This window comes from Euleptes europaea, chromosome 1 (assembly GCF_029931775.1).
Source record: "Euleptes europaea isolate rEulEur1 chromosome 1, rEulEur1.hap1, whole genome shotgun sequence".
Taxonomy (NCBI): Eukaryota; Metazoa; Chordata; class Lepidosauria; order Squamata; family Sphaerodactylidae; genus Euleptes; species Euleptes europaea.
The window spans coordinates 143208182-143227367 of record NC_079312.1 but is presented as its reverse complement, the minus strand read 5'-3'; the positions used below and the strand labels follow the sequence as shown (position 1 = coordinate 143227367).

The following is a 19186-nucleotide window of genomic DNA, read 5'->3' as shown; positions in this document are numbered from 1 at the left end:
AACAAAAATGCACCCTTGCTGCTGCTTTAGAACCTGGAGAAGCAGCAGGTGTGTGTGTGTGTGTATTGTTTTCAGATTCACCGCCCTGGTCTTCTTTGGATTCCGGATAAGGCCAGCGTGGCAGATCTGAAAGATTGGGGGGGGGGGTTTCTGGTATTTTTCAGCTTCGGGTTTAATAATTGAAAATTTTGGGGAAAATTGAGTTTTCCGGATTTTTCACAAATTTCCGGTTTAATAAACCAGAAGCTGAAAAATACTGGGGGGGAAAATTGGTGCACACCCCTAGATACTAGTCATGATGCATACCTATTCTCTCCAGTATCAGAAAAACATTCCTATTATATTAGATGCTGTGGAACACAGGCAGGGGAATGCTGCTGCAGTCATCTTGTTTGTGGGCTTCCTAGAGGCACCTGGTTTGCCACTGTGTAAATAGACTGCTGGATTGATGGGCCTTGGTCTGATCCAGCATGGCTTTTCTTGTGTTCTTATTCTTCTTGTCAAGTGGAATTTTTAGTCTTTTTCTTTAAATCGCAGATCACTATGCCATGTGATAAACTTTCTTTTGAAAGTCTTCTCAGTTTAGGAAGTATTTACCATGTGGTAAGAGAGAGCTGTTGTTGAAGAAAAAGTCCAGATTTACTTTAAGAACATGCAACTTTTTCATGGTTCTATGGATCATGGCCACTATTTCAAAATTTTCTTTTGCATTGAATCATTATACCTATTTCTGAATGTAGAAAAAATGCAGATTGAATAATCCAAAATGTAAGACTATGCACAAATAAGGGGTGTTTTGTACAAAGCTGGGGGAACCCCGGGGTTTGCAGAAAAAATATGAATTTTTTTTAAATAGGGTATATGTGTTAAAATTTCCCTTAAAAGAGGAATGCTGATGGAGATGTCATGAAAACTCATGAGTTTCCCGTGGTCAGCACTATGTGGTTGCCTAGGCCTAGACTCTACTGCCTCAGTCGCCAGGCAACTCCTATCTGGTTGCAACTTGGAAGAAAGTAGCAGAGAAAGTGGTGGTGGGGAGCCTGGAGAGCAAAAGCTGTTGGGGAAGGAAGTAAAAAATGGGGTGGGGGAGGGGAGACAAAAAGCTTTTGAGAGAGGAGGAACAGTGTAGAAGGTGGGATTTATTCCCCTGCAAATTTTGTGGGTGCTAGCTTCTTAAATTCTGAAGTGAGAGTAAACTTCTAGCAACAAAGCAGTTTTGCAACAGTAATATGACATCTCTTGTATGATGTGCTTCCTTTTAAAATTTCAAATCTCCATCTCATGTTGTAGAAACTATATTTTTGAAAGGGAAGCCTATTAATATCAAGTGTTCTTTGCTTGTACATTTTTTGTTTTGTATTCAGGGAAAAACTCAGTATAGTGTGCTTTATAATAGAGGAAATTGGGTAAAGGTTACTTGGATATTTACTGTGCTGTGAGTTATATAGATGTTCATGTTTATTACCATGTTGCGGTATTCTTTGTAAGAATAAAAGAGAAATGCTTGTATGTTTGAGAGAAAAAACTGGCTGATTTTTTAAAAAAACCCACAAATGTACCTGATAGTCTTTTGATTAATTGATGAAACATTAGAACAAAATTAGAGTGCAGTAGCAACTTAAAAGCCCAACAAAATTTTCTAGGCTATAGGCCTTTGTGAGTAAAAGCTCATTTTGTCATATGCGACATACTTTTTTCTTCTATGTAGGTTTAACTTTTTTGTCAAAATATGTATAGCACATTTCATCTAAGGAGCTCATATCAGTATTTTAACATCACAACAATCTTATGGGTTAAGTTAACTGAACGACAGTGATGTAGGACATCTAGTCAAACTCAATGACAGAGAGGAGTTGCAATCTTCACAGATGTGAGTTTCAGAAAATGTTAGCCACCTTTCAACTGAAAAGAGAACTCTTCTTGGATTGTTTAGAATGGAGGCATTTAACTCTTCCGAATTGTATCCACCAGATGTTTAAGCCATATTTTAAAGAATATATAAGAAAAATATGTTTAAGCCATTTAAAAAAACCCATAAAGGCCTATGTATTAAATCTCCTTTTATGTCTGTTTTCCAGCTGGAAAATCCCAGATACTTGCGTGAGAAAACTATACCGCTATCATTGGTAGGTACTGCTTTTCTGTTTTGGTTTGTAATAAATGTTTTTCTACTCTTGAATAACCCTCAAAGACAATGTTGAGTATGTACATGATCTTTTCATTAGATGTCACCCAAAGTTGGAATGGGAACAAACACTTCTCGGGATGAAAAATCATTGTTCCATATGCATGAAAGAGAGGTAATATTTTTTCACTTGAACTACATATAGAGTTCACAGTCTAAAATGATACATACCTCATATATTGATTCATTTGCATTTGTCTGACATATTTAAAATAAGAAACAATCACCATACAAAGCTCTGTTCTGCTTCCTCTTCCTTAATACCATGCTTGACAACCAAAAAAGCTCCTTCCTGCTCTCCATAAAATCCTCCCATTAGTATGTTTGGTGGGTGCATGGAACAGTAACATCAGGAATACAATGAGGTTGTGTCTCATTTATACCTTGACTTTTCTAATGTTAGCTCATAGTGGCTTACAAACATTTGATTAAAACAATTGTAAACCCAAGTAAAAATAATCCCCAACAGCAAGTACAAACAAATGCCTGTAAAAACATTTATAAGTGCCATTACAAACAATATTGTATAGCATTTTCTTAAAAATGGGTAGGTTGCTCGCCTTCTGGGAGCCCATTCCGTTGGGTGGGAGTCGCCACTGAAAAGGAGTGGACTGTATTGGAAGACAGGCAGCCAACCCTGGGTGAGTAACAGCTAAGAGAAGCTGATCCAAGGGTTGTAACCAGTGCACAGCATTATGATTATTTACAATATATTTTATTGGGTATGTATGTGTGTGTGTGTATATATATATACACACACACACATACATACATATACACACACATACATACATACATACATACATACATATATATATATAAACACACACACACACACACACACACACACACACATATATATATATATATATATATATATATACATATATTAAAAACAAAAGATAGAGAAATAAAAATACAGAAAAGAAAAACAGATTAGTGAAATCCACTCTTAAAATCTTAAGAGTCATAACATTCACTAAATCATATACTTTAACCAACAATAAACAAGAGCCAGCGAACAATTATTTTCTGTGTAACAAATAGCAACACAATGTTGCTATGAAATCATAATAGTTTTCAATATACCTAATAGTCATCTTATACTAAATCAGAATGTTTACATTATATTTATATAACATCATTTTCAAAGTAAACATTATTATGTAACCAAATTATTTTTAAATTGAATTATTGGGTCAAATATAAGATATAAAATAAAATATCAATTACAAAAATTCCTTCCCTCTATTTAAAATTTTTAGTTCTCTTTCTTCCCCCCAAATATTTAATCAAAGTAATAATATACTTGTTTGTTTGTTTATCTTATTCAAAGAATAATACAAATAATATAATTTCAATTTTTCCTGAAATTCTTTAGATGATTTCCTGTTTACATAGTTTGTGAGATTTGTCATAGATGTGTATTCAGCCAGTTTATTCTCCCATTCTGCTATGGTAGGGCATTCTTCTGCTTTCCATTTCATTGCTGTTGTAACTCTGGCCACTGTTATCATGTATCTAAATAATTCTCCCAAAGTTTTTGGGATCTTTTTTGGTACGATGCCCAACAATGTACTTTTTACTTCCATAGGAAATTTAGAGCCCATTCTTAAGGTAGAGGGCCGAGAGAGCTTAGGAGGTGGTGTGACCCCGTCGCCAGCCTAAGTGCCTGTCATTCCATGATAAGAGGCACTTATGATGGCGGTGGGGACAGTTCCGTTGGTTCCTGGGTGCTGCAGAGCTGCACACTGCTCCCCCCGGTGCAGTCTCTCCAGGACGTAAATCCTTGAAGAGACGTGGCGCCGGCGTGGGGAGACATTCCCGGGGGCGGAGTCAGCTTCCACAGCCCCACCATGCTGGGAACGCCCCTCCAGCATCAGCCTCGCTGTTCTCAATGGAAGAAAATGCCCCATTTTTCAGTTTTTAAATTTAAAAAGCCTTTTTGAAGCTTTTCGGAGGCCGGGGAACCACTTTGGAGATGCCAAAGCTGTGCCTCGGCCATGTTGTCCCCGCCCATTGAAAGGCTCAGGAATGGGCTGACCGTCTTTAGAATTTTTTCCATTTCAGCATGTGTTTCTTTCCAGTACTACTTTATTTTATACAAGTCCATCACATATGGTAAAAAGTACCATCAGTATTTGTACATTTTCAACAGTTCCCTTTATAATTCTTGTCCATCTTCTCAATGTCGTTTGGAGTGATATGCCACCTATAAAACATCTTGTACCAATTTTGTCTTAAAGCTTGGCTTGCTGTAAATTTTAATATTGTTAGTTCATAAGGATTCCCATTGTTGAAAAGGTATTTCTTCCTGAAAGTTTTGCATGCATCTGATCATACTTGTCTTAATTGGTTCTGTTCCAAGGCTCGAATTGAAGTAGCAATTTATAGATTTTTCCTAATAGATGATGCTTTTGCTTCGCTACTATAATTTCAAATTCAATTAACTCTTTTTTCCCCTCCCACCATCTGGATGTATTTCTTGAGTCTTGAAATCAATTGAAAATATATCAACCATTGTATATTTTTGCCTTCATCCTTTAACTTTTGCCACAACTTGTTCTTTCCTTGCCAGGTTATCATATCTCCATACAGGTTGAGCATCCCTTATCCAGAATGCTTGGGACCAGAAGTGCTCTGTATTTCGGATTTTTCTGTATTTTGGAATATTTGCATATACATGATGAGATATCTTGGGGATGGGACCCAAGTCTAAATACAAAATTCATTTATGTTTTATATACATTTTTTACACATAGCCTGAATGTAATTTTAAACAATATTTTAAATAATTTTGTGTACATTGAACCATCAGGAAGCAGCTTGGCACGCTGCTGAGGGCCTGTGAATAACACCTGCATGTCGGCTCAAAATTCCTGAATTTTGGATCTTTCCGAATTTTGAATTTCCGGATAAAAGATACTCAACCTTGTAGTCACTGTTTTTTCTCACATTTGTCATAATATGCCAGTGCACAGTATTCCACTGTAGATTTTATGCAGAAATTCGCAGCAAATTTTTAGGCCCTATTTTGACAAAAAAACTCTCACAGATTCAGTTCCACGGACTCTGTTCCCAGCCTAGCTCACAGGAGTGAAAGGACTTTGAATCCCTTTCTCCTCAGAGAACTTCCAGAAGTATGGGGAAATATCCAAAATCCCTCTTCCAGCTCTCATTGACTACCCCACACCAGTGACAGTAATTCTCCACATAACTCACAAACAATCTAAATTAGATTTCCCTGATTTTCTTAATGCTCTTTTTTGCTGAATAATCACTCTCATGTTACATTGGAGAAAGTGGCACAATTTCTGAGACTTGCTGTAAATGTTCACCAGCAAGCTAATTAGAGGGCTTTTCTAGCATCTTTTTATCTATCTATGTTCTAACCTTGTCAGAAATGCTCAACTGCAACAATTCTATATTACTACGTAGAAACCCCATGTTTCGATTTTATGTCAATAAAGGTGATTGTATTGTATTGTTGTTGAACAGTAATTCATATACAGCATTCTGTTGTTAAAAAAAAATCAAGCTTTTGTATGTTTGGCATACAAAAGCCTTTGCGATTGTCAAGTAACTCTTTGGATCCAGGCAATTACTTGACTGGAACCTAGTTGCATTAAAGAAATAGCATAGTTGGCTCTCCGTAGAACTAATTCCCAACAAATATTTAAAATAATAGATGTGGCAGCTTACATAGACAGTAATAAATTCGTTAATATATGGTGCTTCCGGCCTTTGCATTTTATTTGCTCTAAATAAACTACACAAATTTTCAAGGATTGTAATCATGCACACTATATAGTATATCTAAGATTATTCTTAAATTTGTTGTGGTTTTGTGTTTTCTTCATGCCCTGAGTTATTTTTTGTTGTCTGGTGATAGCTGACATGTATTTTTGTGTGTGGTTTCTATAAGAAGCTTGAAAATATATCATATCTTGGTATGTAGTTTAAAATGTGACTAAATGGCATCCAAGCTAAAAATGTACATAATATGTAGTCCCAAGGAGAGCTTACTGTGATTTACCTTCTCCATGTCCTACCCTAAAGTGTCAATAATTACTATGCAGAATTTAACATAACTGCTGCTGTAAAGAACAGCAGTGTTGTTTTGTATTTATAAAAGGCATAATTTAATTGCTGAGGGATTGCATATTGGACATAACTTTATGGATTGGAGATGGCTAAAATATATGAACAGGTTCGAGAGAAGTTTTTTCCTTTAAACGTACATATGTGGTAGCACTGAGATTTCAATACTAATATGTCATCTCATAAACTAAAGATTTCATTACATGCATGGCAGAAATATCAAAAAGAAGCAGTCAATTTTAATTATTCTGTGTAATGTATTCCAAAAGGGAAAAAGTACTAGAATACCAGCCATCAGCAAGAACCTATATTTGAACGATCTTTCCACCAATCTCTCCTCAGCAGAATTCCACCCACCAGATCTAGCCTCAAAAGCCATAACTTTACTTTTATACGCGGACGATGCTATTCTCTTGTCTCACATCCAGGTGGGCCTGAAAAGATTATTATTCCAGTTCTCAAAATATTGCAAAACAGAAGAACTAAGGATCAACTATTCAAAATCCAAAGTTATGGTATTGTCAAAAGCCAAGAAATTCACTCCCATAACTTGGAGAATTGATGATACTCAATTGGAACAAGTCACTAGCTTTCCATATCTGGGTGTGATTTTTAATTCTCTCTCTGAGGTTGTCGGACATCTTCTTCATCAGCGGAGTGGTTTCCTTCCTATGCTCAGGGAGGCAGGATCCAACTTTAACTTCCTGCCCCTGTGCTGGGACCGCCCTCTGACTTCCAGTTCTTCTGCCTCAGAGGAAGAAGCAGTGCGAGATTGAGCTCTAGAGCTAATTCTCCTTTCGTTTCTACCTTTCCTTTGTTCTATAACCTCGTTTTTGTTTATCCCTTTAACCCATTGCCTAACCGTCCTTAGTTTCAGTCTGTTGGAGTTGCTCTTCTCCTTTCTTTTCGTGTCCTCATCAGCCCTCTACCTCCCACCCACCCCACTCCGGGAGAAATGGCGGCTAGCAAAGATCTAGCAGTGGAGGAGTTGATGTCTGGAGATGAGCAGGTCGCAGGGCTCCTCCCTCCCCGGTGGCACCACAGTGCGGCTTCAAAGGGACGCGGAGAAGAAAGCCGACACGATCAGTCCCCTGCCAAGGCAGAGGCACGAAAGAGAAGGCAGCACTCAGAGGGCGTTAAAAATGGTGTGACTCCCCGTTCGGCCCATAAGGGTTATGAGGGTGAGGAGGAAGAACCCTGTACTGCTGGCTCCAGCGGAGAGATGGCTACAGGGACTGGAGATGTTAACGTACAGCCCCCCTTTTCCTCTATGTTGGTGGGAAGGGGGGAAGATCGGAGCATGATCGAGCTCATGAGAAGAGCCCTCAGAGAAGAGTTGCCCATCTCAGTGAGCCTTCCCTTAGAGGGCCATTGAGCTCTAGAGCATCCTCTCCCTCCACTAGGGGCTCTGTTCAGTCAGGCATAATAGCCAGAGATTTCCAAAGTGCCCCCAGCCATGCCTGGCTTACCAAGGTGGCAAAGAAAGCGCCCCCTCTAATTCCAACAGAGCAGGTTATGCAAGTTCTTCTTCTGACGTGGAAGAGAGAGAGGAGGGAGAATTCTCTTCAGGGAAAGAGAAGAAACGCAAGGGGACCAAGGAGTCATGCCTGTTCTCTGGGGAGGATTACCAAGCGTTGTTAACTAAGGTTATGGCAGCTCTGGATCTTCATGAAGACGAAGAGACAGAGGTAGTCAAAAGCAAGACCAAATTTAGGGGCAATAAGGAATTCTTTTCCAGAATAAAGTCTCACTCTAAGGCTGTGCCCTTCCTAGAGTATTTTGAGGATCTGCTCCAGGTAGAATGAGAGACGCCTATGTTAAATAAGCAGCTCCCTGCTTCCATTAAAAAGATGTACTAATTAGAACCCCGAGCCATATGCCTGCTACAGGTTCCCTTGGTTGATGCTTCCGTGGCGGCCCTGCAGTCTGCTGGACTGATCTCCGAGGATGGAGCAGGCATCATTAAGGACTCTCTTGATAGAAAGGCCGATTATGCCAAGAAAAAAAGCACGAGGCCTCAGTTATGTCAATCCAAGCCTCCGCTACAGCTGCCCTGTTCGCAAGGGCTAGCATTATGTGGACTAGAAAGTTAATTTATCTGGTTCCACAGGACAATAAGAGGGTCCTGGACAGTCGCCACACACTTTTAAAGGCTGTAAATTTTATGGCTGACGCTACCTTGGTTGCTGTGTCTTCTTTGGCCAGGTCCTTAGCAGCTTCCTCAACGGCTAGGAGAACTCTTTGGCTTAGATCATGGTCTACTGACTATGGTTCTAAGGCCTTCCTGCTAGGATACCCATTTGAAGGGGGCCGTCTATTCGGGTCCAAATTAGATGAAATTCTTATCGAGACAAAGGACAAGAAAAAAGCACTGCCAAAGTATATAAGAAGAGAGGGGAAAGGCTCTTACTCCTCTTCCTTTCATTCCTTTCGAACATCACACACGTTGGCACGCCCCAGACAAGACAGCAGAAGAAACAACTGGAACTCAGGAAGAGGATCCTTCCAGAAGGGACCCAGGTTCAACAAGAGCTCACAAGTCCAGCAGCAGGGCATAGACAAGCCCAGCAGATTCAATGGATAACAGGGAAGACAATAACTTCAGGCCAGGCCCGGTAGGGGGGAGGCTCCTGTCTTTTGCCAACGTTTGGGATTCCTCCAACCCAGACTACTGGGTCCGAAAGATAGTCCACGATGGTTACAAACTGGAATTCCGATTGATGCCTCCAGAACACTTCATCGTATCCCCCACCTCTCAAAGACCGAACAAGCGCCTGAGAACCCAACTAGCCATAGATCACCTCCTAGAGATCCAAACCATAGAGCATGTACCATACGCAGAGTGGCGCTTAGGGGTCTACTCCATTTTCTTCACTGTGCCAAAAAGAAATGGAGATTGGCGCGCTATCCTGGATTTGAATTTTGTGAACAAGTTCATCCCACTCAAACACTTCAGGATGGAGACCATCATCGAAACGCTGGGTCCACAGGCGTATCTAACATCGATAGATCTCACGGAGGGATACTTGCATATACCGATCCATCTGTCATCCCGCAGGTACCTGCGCTTTGCTCACAATCACCACCAATTTTGGGCTCTGCCCTTCGGTCTAATGTCAGCTCCAAAGGTTTTCATGAAAGTCCTTGTCATGCTGGTAGCTCACCTCAGGGAGCAGGGGATACACATATTCCTATCTCGACTACATACTGGTGAGCACACCTTCGAAACAGCTGGCAGTTAAACACACAGCGACAGTTATTCAAACGCTGGAGCGACACGCCTTCTTAGTGAACATGTCCAAAAGCAGCCTCGTTCTGGCCCAGAAGATTCACCATCTGGGAGTAATTATAGACACGGTCCAGAACATGATTTTTCTGTCTCCTGACAAAACAACTCTAATAGCTGCTTTGGCGAGAAAATCCATGACCTCCAGGATGACGTTCCTCTTGACCCTGGTCAGATTGCAGGGTTTAATGGTGTCCTGCATAGGCTCTGTGCTGTGGGTCAGGCTCCACATGCGCTCTCTGCAATGGTTTCTGAAACCATACCAGCCCCAGATTCTCCAGAAGAAGAACACACGAGTGACCTTAACAAGCCAGGCAAAGGACAGTCTCAGATGGTGGACCAGGACAACCAATCTGTCAAAAGGTCAAACCTTCATACAGAATGCAACAATATAGATTTCCACAGACGCCAGCCTGGAGGGCTGGGGAACCACACTACACCCCCACATAGCACAGGGTGCGTGGAGTCCAAGGGAACAATGTTTACAAATAAACAAACTAGAACTGAGAGCGATTCAAAATGCACTGTTGAAGTTCCAACCGTTGATCGAGAACCATCACATTCTAGTCAGGACAGACAACGTGTCAGCGAAGGCCCACAAGCAAGGAGGGTCTTGTTCGTTTTCGTGGCTTCTGTGCAGTCCCACATGGGGACTGCGCATGCGCAGGGCCAGCCACGGAGATTATAAAAGCTTATGGAAGAGTTTGCTCCCTAGGAGCGCCCCCCCTCTCCTGTCAACGACCCGATCTTAACTGTCATTCCCTGTTCAACTGTCATTTAGGAGAGGGGGGGCACTCTTCCCTCAGTTCTCTTTCTGCCGCCGCGGAGAGAACAGCGTTAAGTTATTCCCTATAGTATCTGAGGTAAACCGAATCAACTGAGGGAATAATTTTGATAGAAGAGTATTAACAAAGAAATGGCTCTTTTTAAGAAATGTAACACGTGTGGCACAAAGATGGCATCGAATGACGAACACCAAGACTGCCTCATATGCTTAGGAGAAGGCCACATAGTAGCGTCATGCAGATCTTGTGCATTACTGACAGACAAATGTCGCCGAGATCGCGCAAGAAAATTAAAAGCAGCATTATATGAGAAAGCCTTCCAACCTGATGGGAAGCCCCCTAATAACCCACTAAATAAAAGAGCTGCTGAGAATCCCAAGAGGGCTTCATCTGAACCACCGGCGAAGAAGCATAAAGAAAAAACAAAACACTTATCAAAGGGTTCAAATACAGTAAGAGAGGGTTCTACCAGTTCAGCGCCAGTGGAGCCGGCCAAAACCACAGCTCTTGGAGAGGGACTGAGGGACATCGAAAGATCTCCCTCCCCGTTGACGCGCTCACCGAGGCATCGGGAGCCATCCAGGAGAACCTGTAAGTCTCCGAGGGACATATCCAAGTCCCCCCATACTATCCCACCTATTCAAAGGGGGCGTACCCCATGTAAGAGCCTGCAGACTGCGGCAGCTACTGCGTTAAGGCTCCCTCCTACCCCATCGCCTTCGGGGGTGGAGATCAGCGATTCCTCTTCGGCTGAGGAGGACTGGGAAGCACCCGATAACTTGACACCCGACTCAAGTCAAATATCTGAAACAGGAATTCGAGGGTGGGATCCTCGCTTCCAATTCCAAGGCTGGAACCCGTGGGGCTTCTACCCACCGCCTTGGTATGCGCCAGGTCCATACGGGAGCTATCCATACGCCGACGACTATAGTCGCCATGACGACGACGAATTCCGACGCCATGCTGGAGGCGACGGAGGCCAACGTCATACAGTGGGCGACGCTTACCGACGTCGACGCGATTGGCCGACAGCCTGGAGCGACAGCAGAAGGATCAACTTCGAAGGCAAGAGGCCCACCTAAACAAAGACGCAGGGATTCAATACCCATGCCTGAATTGGGACGAGAGGTCCCTACGCCATTGACGTCGACAGCAGCCGACGTCGGAGACGCATATGATTCGAACTCAAGGCACAGGCAAGTCTTCGAAGAGGGAGACTCCTCAGACGAAGCTGATCAAGTATCAGAAAGGGGTTCGGAGGACATGTATGCTCCCTCCCCAAGAGACACGGGGGGGAATCCTGACCCAATATCACACATGGAGGACATAAAATCATTCTCAGAACTTCTGCACCGTATGACCAGATCGTTGGGGCTAATGACCATACAAACAGACCCCAAACCATCAGACCCCATTATGGGGGTGTTATCTAGATCTGAACCAGGTGCAGCAAGATTGCCAATGGTTCAAGGGATAAAACAAACAGCTATGGCCACTTGAGTAAAACCGGCATCAGTGATAGCATCCATTAAAAAAATAGAAAATCTATACGGAGTAGATGAGGAGGGACAGTTTTTATATAAACATCCCCCACCAAATTCAATTATTACGGATGTATTAGCAGCGAGATATAGATATGGAGCGCACTCCACTCCCTTAGATAAGGAAGGACGCAAGCTGGACAGCCTAGGGCGAAAGTTTTATTCCTCCGCTGCCCTGGGCATTAGAATAGCTAACTTTGGTGCACTGTCAGGCTGCTACCAAATGTCATTATGGGATAGAGTATCAGAAGTAATAGATGACTTACCTGAGGAAAAAAGAACCCTATTGAGGTCCATACAAATAGAAGGAAAAAAATTGGGCAAGACGCAGATTGCTGCAGCTAGACACATGGCAGACTGCTCGGGCAGGGCCATTGCCTCGAGTGTAGTACTCAGAAGGCATTCTTGGTTACGGGCATCATCGTTAACACCTGATGTTAGAGCCAGGGTTGAAGATATGCCATTTGATACAAAAGCCCTATTCTGGGAAGATACCGATGAAGTACTACATAACCTTCGAAAACAGAAGGCTACTGCAAAATCATTGGGAGTTACTCAAGAATCTGGCCCATCATATAGGCCTCGCCCTTATAATAGACAACCATACTATACTAATAGGTTTAATAGAAACCAATCCTGGGGCTATCAGAAACAGCAGCAATCCCAACAATACTACCAGTCCAATCCTCAACAAGGAAAAAGATATAACCCCAGAGGGAAAGGTAGGAAGGGGAACTACACCCCACAAGAGCAAACTAATAAGAAAGGTTTAGCATGACTACAGGATAGTATAGCAATTGTTAATGGTTCTTCAGTTCCAATGTTTGGTAACCGTCTCTCTAGGTTTTACAGTAAATGGCTACAAATTTCGCAAGACTCATGGGTGTTGAGTATAATACAACAAGGATATTTTATTGAATTCTCTTCCTTTCCTATAAATATACATCAACCTCTGGTAACAGGGACACCACAACCAGAGCTATTAGAGGAGATCAACTCCCTATTATATAAAGGAGCAATTCGAGCCCTCACACCCAACAAAAGTCAAATGGGATTCTACTCCCGATATTTCCTGATACAAAAAAAGGGAGGAGGAAAGAGACCCATCTTAGATCTTAGAGCACTTAATAAACTGGTACTAATACGCAAGTTCAGAATGTTATCCCTACAACAAATCTTACCTTTACTATCTCGACATATGTGGTTTGCAGTCTTAGACTTAAAAGACGCATATTTCCACATTGCCATCCATGCAGACTGTAGAAGATATTTAAGATTCTCATGCGGGGGAATCAATTACGAATATACAGTATTACCTTTCGGGTTATCACCAGCTCCTAGGGTGTTCACTAAGGTAATGGCAGAAGTGATAAGTCACCTAACACTACAGGGTTGTTGTATATTCCCGTATCTGGACGACTGGCTAATGGTAGCTACCTCCCAGGATGAACTGTCCAGGACAGTCAAGATCACAACTACCACCCTTACAGAACTGGGATTGATTATCAATCTCCAGAAATCACGACTCAGTCCAACCAGAATTACAGAATTCATAGGAGCAGTATTACATGCGGAACTACAGGTTGCATTCCTACCCTTACCAAGAGTCAGATCAATACAAAAATTGATAACATATTTTACACAACAAAGGTTTCAAAGAGCAGTGACAATCCAGAAACTGTTAGGCCTGATGTCCTCGACTACAGCAGTGGTCCCCTACGCTAGGCTCCGTAAGAGACCACTCCAAAATTGGTTTTTAAGAACTTTTAAAATGAATGTAGATCCTCAAGGAAAGAAATTATCTATTCCTAGGGTAATCTTAAAATCCCTAAATTGGTGGTTAGAAGAGCATAACCTCCTAAAAGGTATGAAATTTGGTGTCAGCTCTCATGAGGTTCAAATTTTTACAGACGCCTCTTTAAAGGGTTGGGGAGCCCACACTGACTCCCTTATAGCTAAAGGACGGTGGACCATAAAGGAAGCTAAGATGCATATTAACATATTAGAGATGCGAGCGATTAGATACGGCCTTTTTTCTTTTTCAGAATTCCTTACAAACAAGGATATTCTCATTGCCACAGACAACACAACATCAAAATACTACATAAACAAACGGGGGCACAAATTCGTTAGCTCTATGCAGAGAGGCCACTCTCATATGGGAATGGGCAATCAAACACAATGTATCCCTGTCAGCCATTCATATCGCAGGCAGATCCAATATCACAGCAGATGCCTTGAGCAGAGACACAACCGAAAACCACGAATGGTCCATCCCAATGCAATTTTTACGACCCATTTTCCAACAATGGGGTTGGCCAACAATAGACCTTTTCGCGTCAAGCGAAAATGCAAGATGCCAACTGTTCTGCTCAAGGGCAGCGACAGAGGAGGGATCCCTGGGGGACGCTTTCCAAATACCTTGGTCAGGGAAACTACTATATGCCTTCCCTCCCATACCCTTAATACACAAAGTATTAGGGAAAGCCCTTCAAGACAAATCAGACTTGATACTAATAACACCTTTTTGGCTGAAAAGACCATGGTTCCCTATTCTCTGGAAGGTGACAAACCACAATTACATCAGCCTACCAGAATCCCCCCACCTCCTAACCAGAGGGGGAGTACTCCACCACGATCCATCCTCACTGCACCTAGTGGCTTGGAGAATAAAACACTAATGGGGTGGTCGGACAGAGTAGCTAATGTACTAATCTCGGCACGTAAGCCGTCTACCAGAAAGGCATACGCTCACAAATGGTCGAGATTCTCCAAATGGGCTAGAGAACAAGAAATTGAACCGCAAACTTGCACTTTGCAGGCAGTATTTGATTATCTGTTATCATTAAAGGACTCTGGTCTCTCGAATTCGTCAATGAAATGTCACTTAGCTGCAATTTCAGCATGCCATGAAGGTGTAAATGGAATATCTTTATTTTCCAATAAATTATGCAAGAAATTTTTAAAAGGATTGGAAAACTTATTTCCACAGGTACATACACCTATGCACCAATGGAGTTTATCCTTGGTGCTATCACACATCACAACCAAACCATTTGAACCCATGGCTTCTAGTGACATCTCAGTAATATCCTACAAAACGGCCTTTTTGATAGCAATCACGTCGGCCAGGAGGGTTAGCGACCTCAGAGCCCTAAGAATAGAGCCACCGTTCACAAAGATCTTTCCCAACAGAGTAGTCCTACGGCCTAGTCTGACTTACCTGCCGAAAGTGGTATCAAAATTCCATCTTTCACAAGACATAACCTTACCTGTATTTTTTCCAAATCCAGAATCACCATCGGAAAGGCAACTACATTCACTCGATGTACGCAGGGCGCTACTTTTTTACTTAGAAAGAACCAAACCATTCAGAAAGGACAATAACCTTTTTATTTTAGTGGCCCAAACAAAGGTAAGGTGGTATCTACACAAATACTATCAAGGTGGGTGGTCTCAGCCATAAAACTGGCATACCAGACAGCAGGGGTAGATTGTCCAATACACCTGCACGCACACTCCACAAGAGCTCAAGCGGCATCAGCAGCCTTCAAGTATTCAGGAGACGTCGTAGAGATCTGCAAGGCTGCAACGTGGTCTACGCCAATGACTTTCATCCAGCATTACGCAGTGGACGTGGATTCCAGAGCCGACGCAGCTGTGGGAAAAGCAGTGTTAAATACGTTATTCTGTTGATCATCACACACCCACCACCACAGTAAGTGAGCTTGCTATTCTCCCATGTGGGACTGCACAGAAGCCACGAAAACGAAAAACAGTGTTGCACTTACCTGTAACTGTTGTTCGTTGAGTGGTCTTCTGTGCAGGCACACATCCCTCCCTCCTTCCCCGCTGTGGGATGACACCGCAACAGAGTGTACTTCCCGCGGCGGCGATTGGAGAACTGAGGGAAGAGTGCCCCCCCTCTCCTAAATGACAGTTGAACAGGGAACGACAGTTAAGATCGGGTCGTTGACAGGAGAGGGGGGGCGCTCCTAGGGAGCAAACTCTTCCATAAGCTTTTATAATCTCCGTGGCTGGCCCTGCGCATGCGCAGTCCCCATGTGTGCCTGCACAGAAGACCACTCAACGAACAACAGTTACAGGTAAGTGCAACACTGTTTTTTCTCCTCCCTGCATGCTGAAGCCATCCTGTTGTGGGCAGAAGAACACCTGGCATCCCTCCAGGCAGAGCACATAAAGAGCGCCTTAAACTCTCAGGCAGGCTGGCTGAGCAGACAGAGCACATAAAGAGCGCCTTAAACTCTCAGGCAGGCTGGCTGAGCAGACAGTGGATGAGGGGAAGTGGACAATAAAGAAGGAGGTCTTTCAACAAATAGAAAGTTCGGCCAGCCAACAGTGGATCTCTTTGCCTCTCCAGCAAACCATCAGAGACCAAGGTTTTTCGCAAGGTTTTATCACCCAGAAGAAGAAAGAGTAGACACCCTTGGAGACTTGTTGTATGCCTTCCCTCCCCTCCCGATACTTCTGAAGGTGTTGCGGAAAATATGTCAGGAGAGGGCACACGTCACCCTCATCACCCCCCACTGGCCGCACAGACCATGGTTCCCGATGCTGAGGGAGCTGTCAGTGCGAGACTCGTGGCCGCTCCCTTCTATCCAAGATCTCCTCCACCAGGGTCCAGTTCTGCACCCAGACCCAACGTGGCTAAACCTAACCTCCTGGGACTTGAGAGGTAGCGGCTGCCGGGTGTGGGATATTCTTCAGGAGTGATATCCACCATGTTGGAAGCAAGAAAAGAATTGACAAAACGCATATACAATGTTACTTGGAAAGCCTTCGTATGATGGTGCAGTAGAAAGCACCTGGATCCCTTAAGGGTTTCCACAGCCAACTTGTTAAACTTCCTACAAGAGGGCCTGACGCAGAACTTAAATCCATCCGCCTTGCGCTGGCAGGTACCTGCCCTGGCTATGGTTTTTCCGCAGTTGGATAGTCATCCTACTACCAGACACCCTCAAATTTCCACCTTCCTGAAAAGAGTATCCCATATGGCTTCTGCATGTAGTGCTAAACACCTTGTCAAAAAACCATTTTGTGAGAGTTCTGAGGGACAGAACTAAGCTTAAAAACTAAGAACTGAAGGAACATAACTCGTGAAAAATCTGAGCTAAAGACAACCTGAGTAACACCTAAGCTAAGCTATCTCTCTGAAGAAATCTTGTGTATATATACGTGGTTTTTTCTTTCCCTCCAATTCTGCCTTTTCATCTAAAAATCCATCTTGTGAATACTGTTCAATAAACTTCCCTGTTCTGTTTGTTAAAGTTAAGAAGCCTCTTGTGTCAAATTTCTCTCTGAGGTAAATACTGGTGTGGGACCGGAGGAGAAAAAAAAACTCCTCACAAATACACTCAGGCTAACGCTTTCCCATCAGCATACAGAGTCAGGCTGAGAGAGAGTGGGGTATTAAAGAGGATAAAAAGGGTGTGCGTCGTACAAGGTTTCTACAGTTTGCAATCCACGAATATGAGCGCTTGTTTATCAAATAAGGTTGGCTTAGAACTGCAAAACTAATCCACTTAAATCGATTTTACTGTAAAAACTATGGAGATCTGATGTACCTTGTATAGTAGGGTCTTACGTATTTGCTTTCGTATGCTTTGTTTTATATGTCAATAAAGGCTTCAGATCAGATCATTTAGTTTTTAAATAAAATATTAAGCTGTGCAGCCTCCTGTGTCATTAGCTTGCTACTCTCCCATGTGGAACTGCAAAGGCCACAACAATGAAAAACAACATTGCACTTACCTGTAACTGTTGTTCATTGAGTAGTCCTCTGTGCAGGCACACATCCCTCTCTCCTTCCCCTCTGGGCTGCCTCAACTCTGCCTGGGTTCTGGCTCCACGGTGGTGAAGAGAGAGTTTAGGGATGGCCACTCCCTCTTCCCCCGTCATGTGGCCGTCAAGGCAGTAAGAGCCGTTGGCAGAGGGGAGGGGGAGCATCCCTATCACTATACAGAAGCTTTCCATAGATGAATCTCCGTGGCTGGCCTGCGCATGCGCAGTACCCATGAGTTCCTGCACAGAGGACCACTCAATGAACAACAGTTACAGGTAAGTACAACGTTGTTTTTGTTTTCTGCTCTCACCAAGTAGCTGATTGAGTGCTATTCAACCTAGTTGTCCTGTCTTCCAGTGCTATATCTTTTTTCATTTTGGATTGTCTCATCATATTTATGTAGTTACTATAATAAGTACTTCCCTTGGTGCCTGCCAAACCTTTCATTAAGTGCACATGGCCATTGTAAGGCATGGCTAGCTTTATGCTGTCCTCATTCAAATGGAAGGGTTTTCCTCTGGAGCATCAGGAGGGACTGGTGAGTCCTTAGTCAGTGCATGGTCCCATTTCCTCTCCAGACTTTCCTTCTTCCCATGAGGTGTGAGGAGGAGGCAATTCTATTCAGCTTTACCTCCTATGGCAGCCATTTTGGTTTTGGTTCCACCTCCTTGGCAACCAGTTTAAGATGGTACTTATCATCCCCTCTCAAAATTTTAAATGTGTTCACAGACAGGCTGAACATATATTTAAACATACTGCTTATTAAACTTTTAAAGGTGTTTCTTTGCTTTTAACTTCTTACTCTTTATTCATAAACTATTTATTCATTAATCAACCTAACAGTAGTTGAATGGGAGACCACTAAGGAAGTCCAGGGTTTCTACACAGAGGCAGGCAATGGCAAATCACCTATGGTTGTCTCTTGCCTTGAAAATCCTGTGGAGTCGCCTTAAGTTGGCTGTGACTTGATGGTAATTTCCACCACCACAACAGCAAATATATGTGCATTTTTAGAACTACATCACAGATCTGTGTAAATGTTAGCAGCCATCAGCATTTGGTAGCTTCCCTCTGTTTTGACACTACAGTTTGAAAACTGTCACCCCCCAAATAAATGAAAATGTGGGTTCAAGATGGAGAAGAAAAAACTGAATGAGGATATGTTGGTTTTTAGCAGTTCAGAGCAACTGAGAAAAGATGATAGAATAGGGTTCATTTTGAGAACATTCCCTTTGAACTCCACCCATCTTGAATGCCACCCACCCACAAAATGAAATAGGGAGTGAAGTTCCTATTTACATTTTGCGCAACAGAAAACCAAACATGTTGTTAGGAACTGGTTTTGTAAGTGGAATAAAGAAGTTCATATTGTTAATTGCAAACCAAACACCAAGAAAATCCCAGGGTTTTTCTAAAATAAAAAATGAAATGCATTTTAAATAAAGGCTATAGATATAGTCCTGCCATTAGTTATGCATAGTAGTA

The 19186-nt window shown here is 42.7% G+C and overlaps 1 protein-coding gene across 6 annotated transcripts in view; it reads left to right on the top strand.

Moving 5' to 3' along the window:
- CEP112 (centrosomal protein 112) overlaps positions 1 to 19186 on the top strand; it is a 379853-nt gene that overhangs the window by 38401 nt on the left and 322266 nt on the right. For all 6 annotated transcript variants that reach the window (XM_056854861.1, XM_056854869.1, XM_056854853.1 and 3 more), the window contains exons 6-7: positions 2079 to 2126; positions 2226 to 2300. In XM_056854861.1, coding sequence (XP_056710839.1) covers positions 2079 to 2126; positions 2226 to 2300 — 123 coding nt within the window. The remainder of the gene's footprint in view (positions 1 to 2078; positions 2127 to 2225; positions 2301 to 19186) is intronic.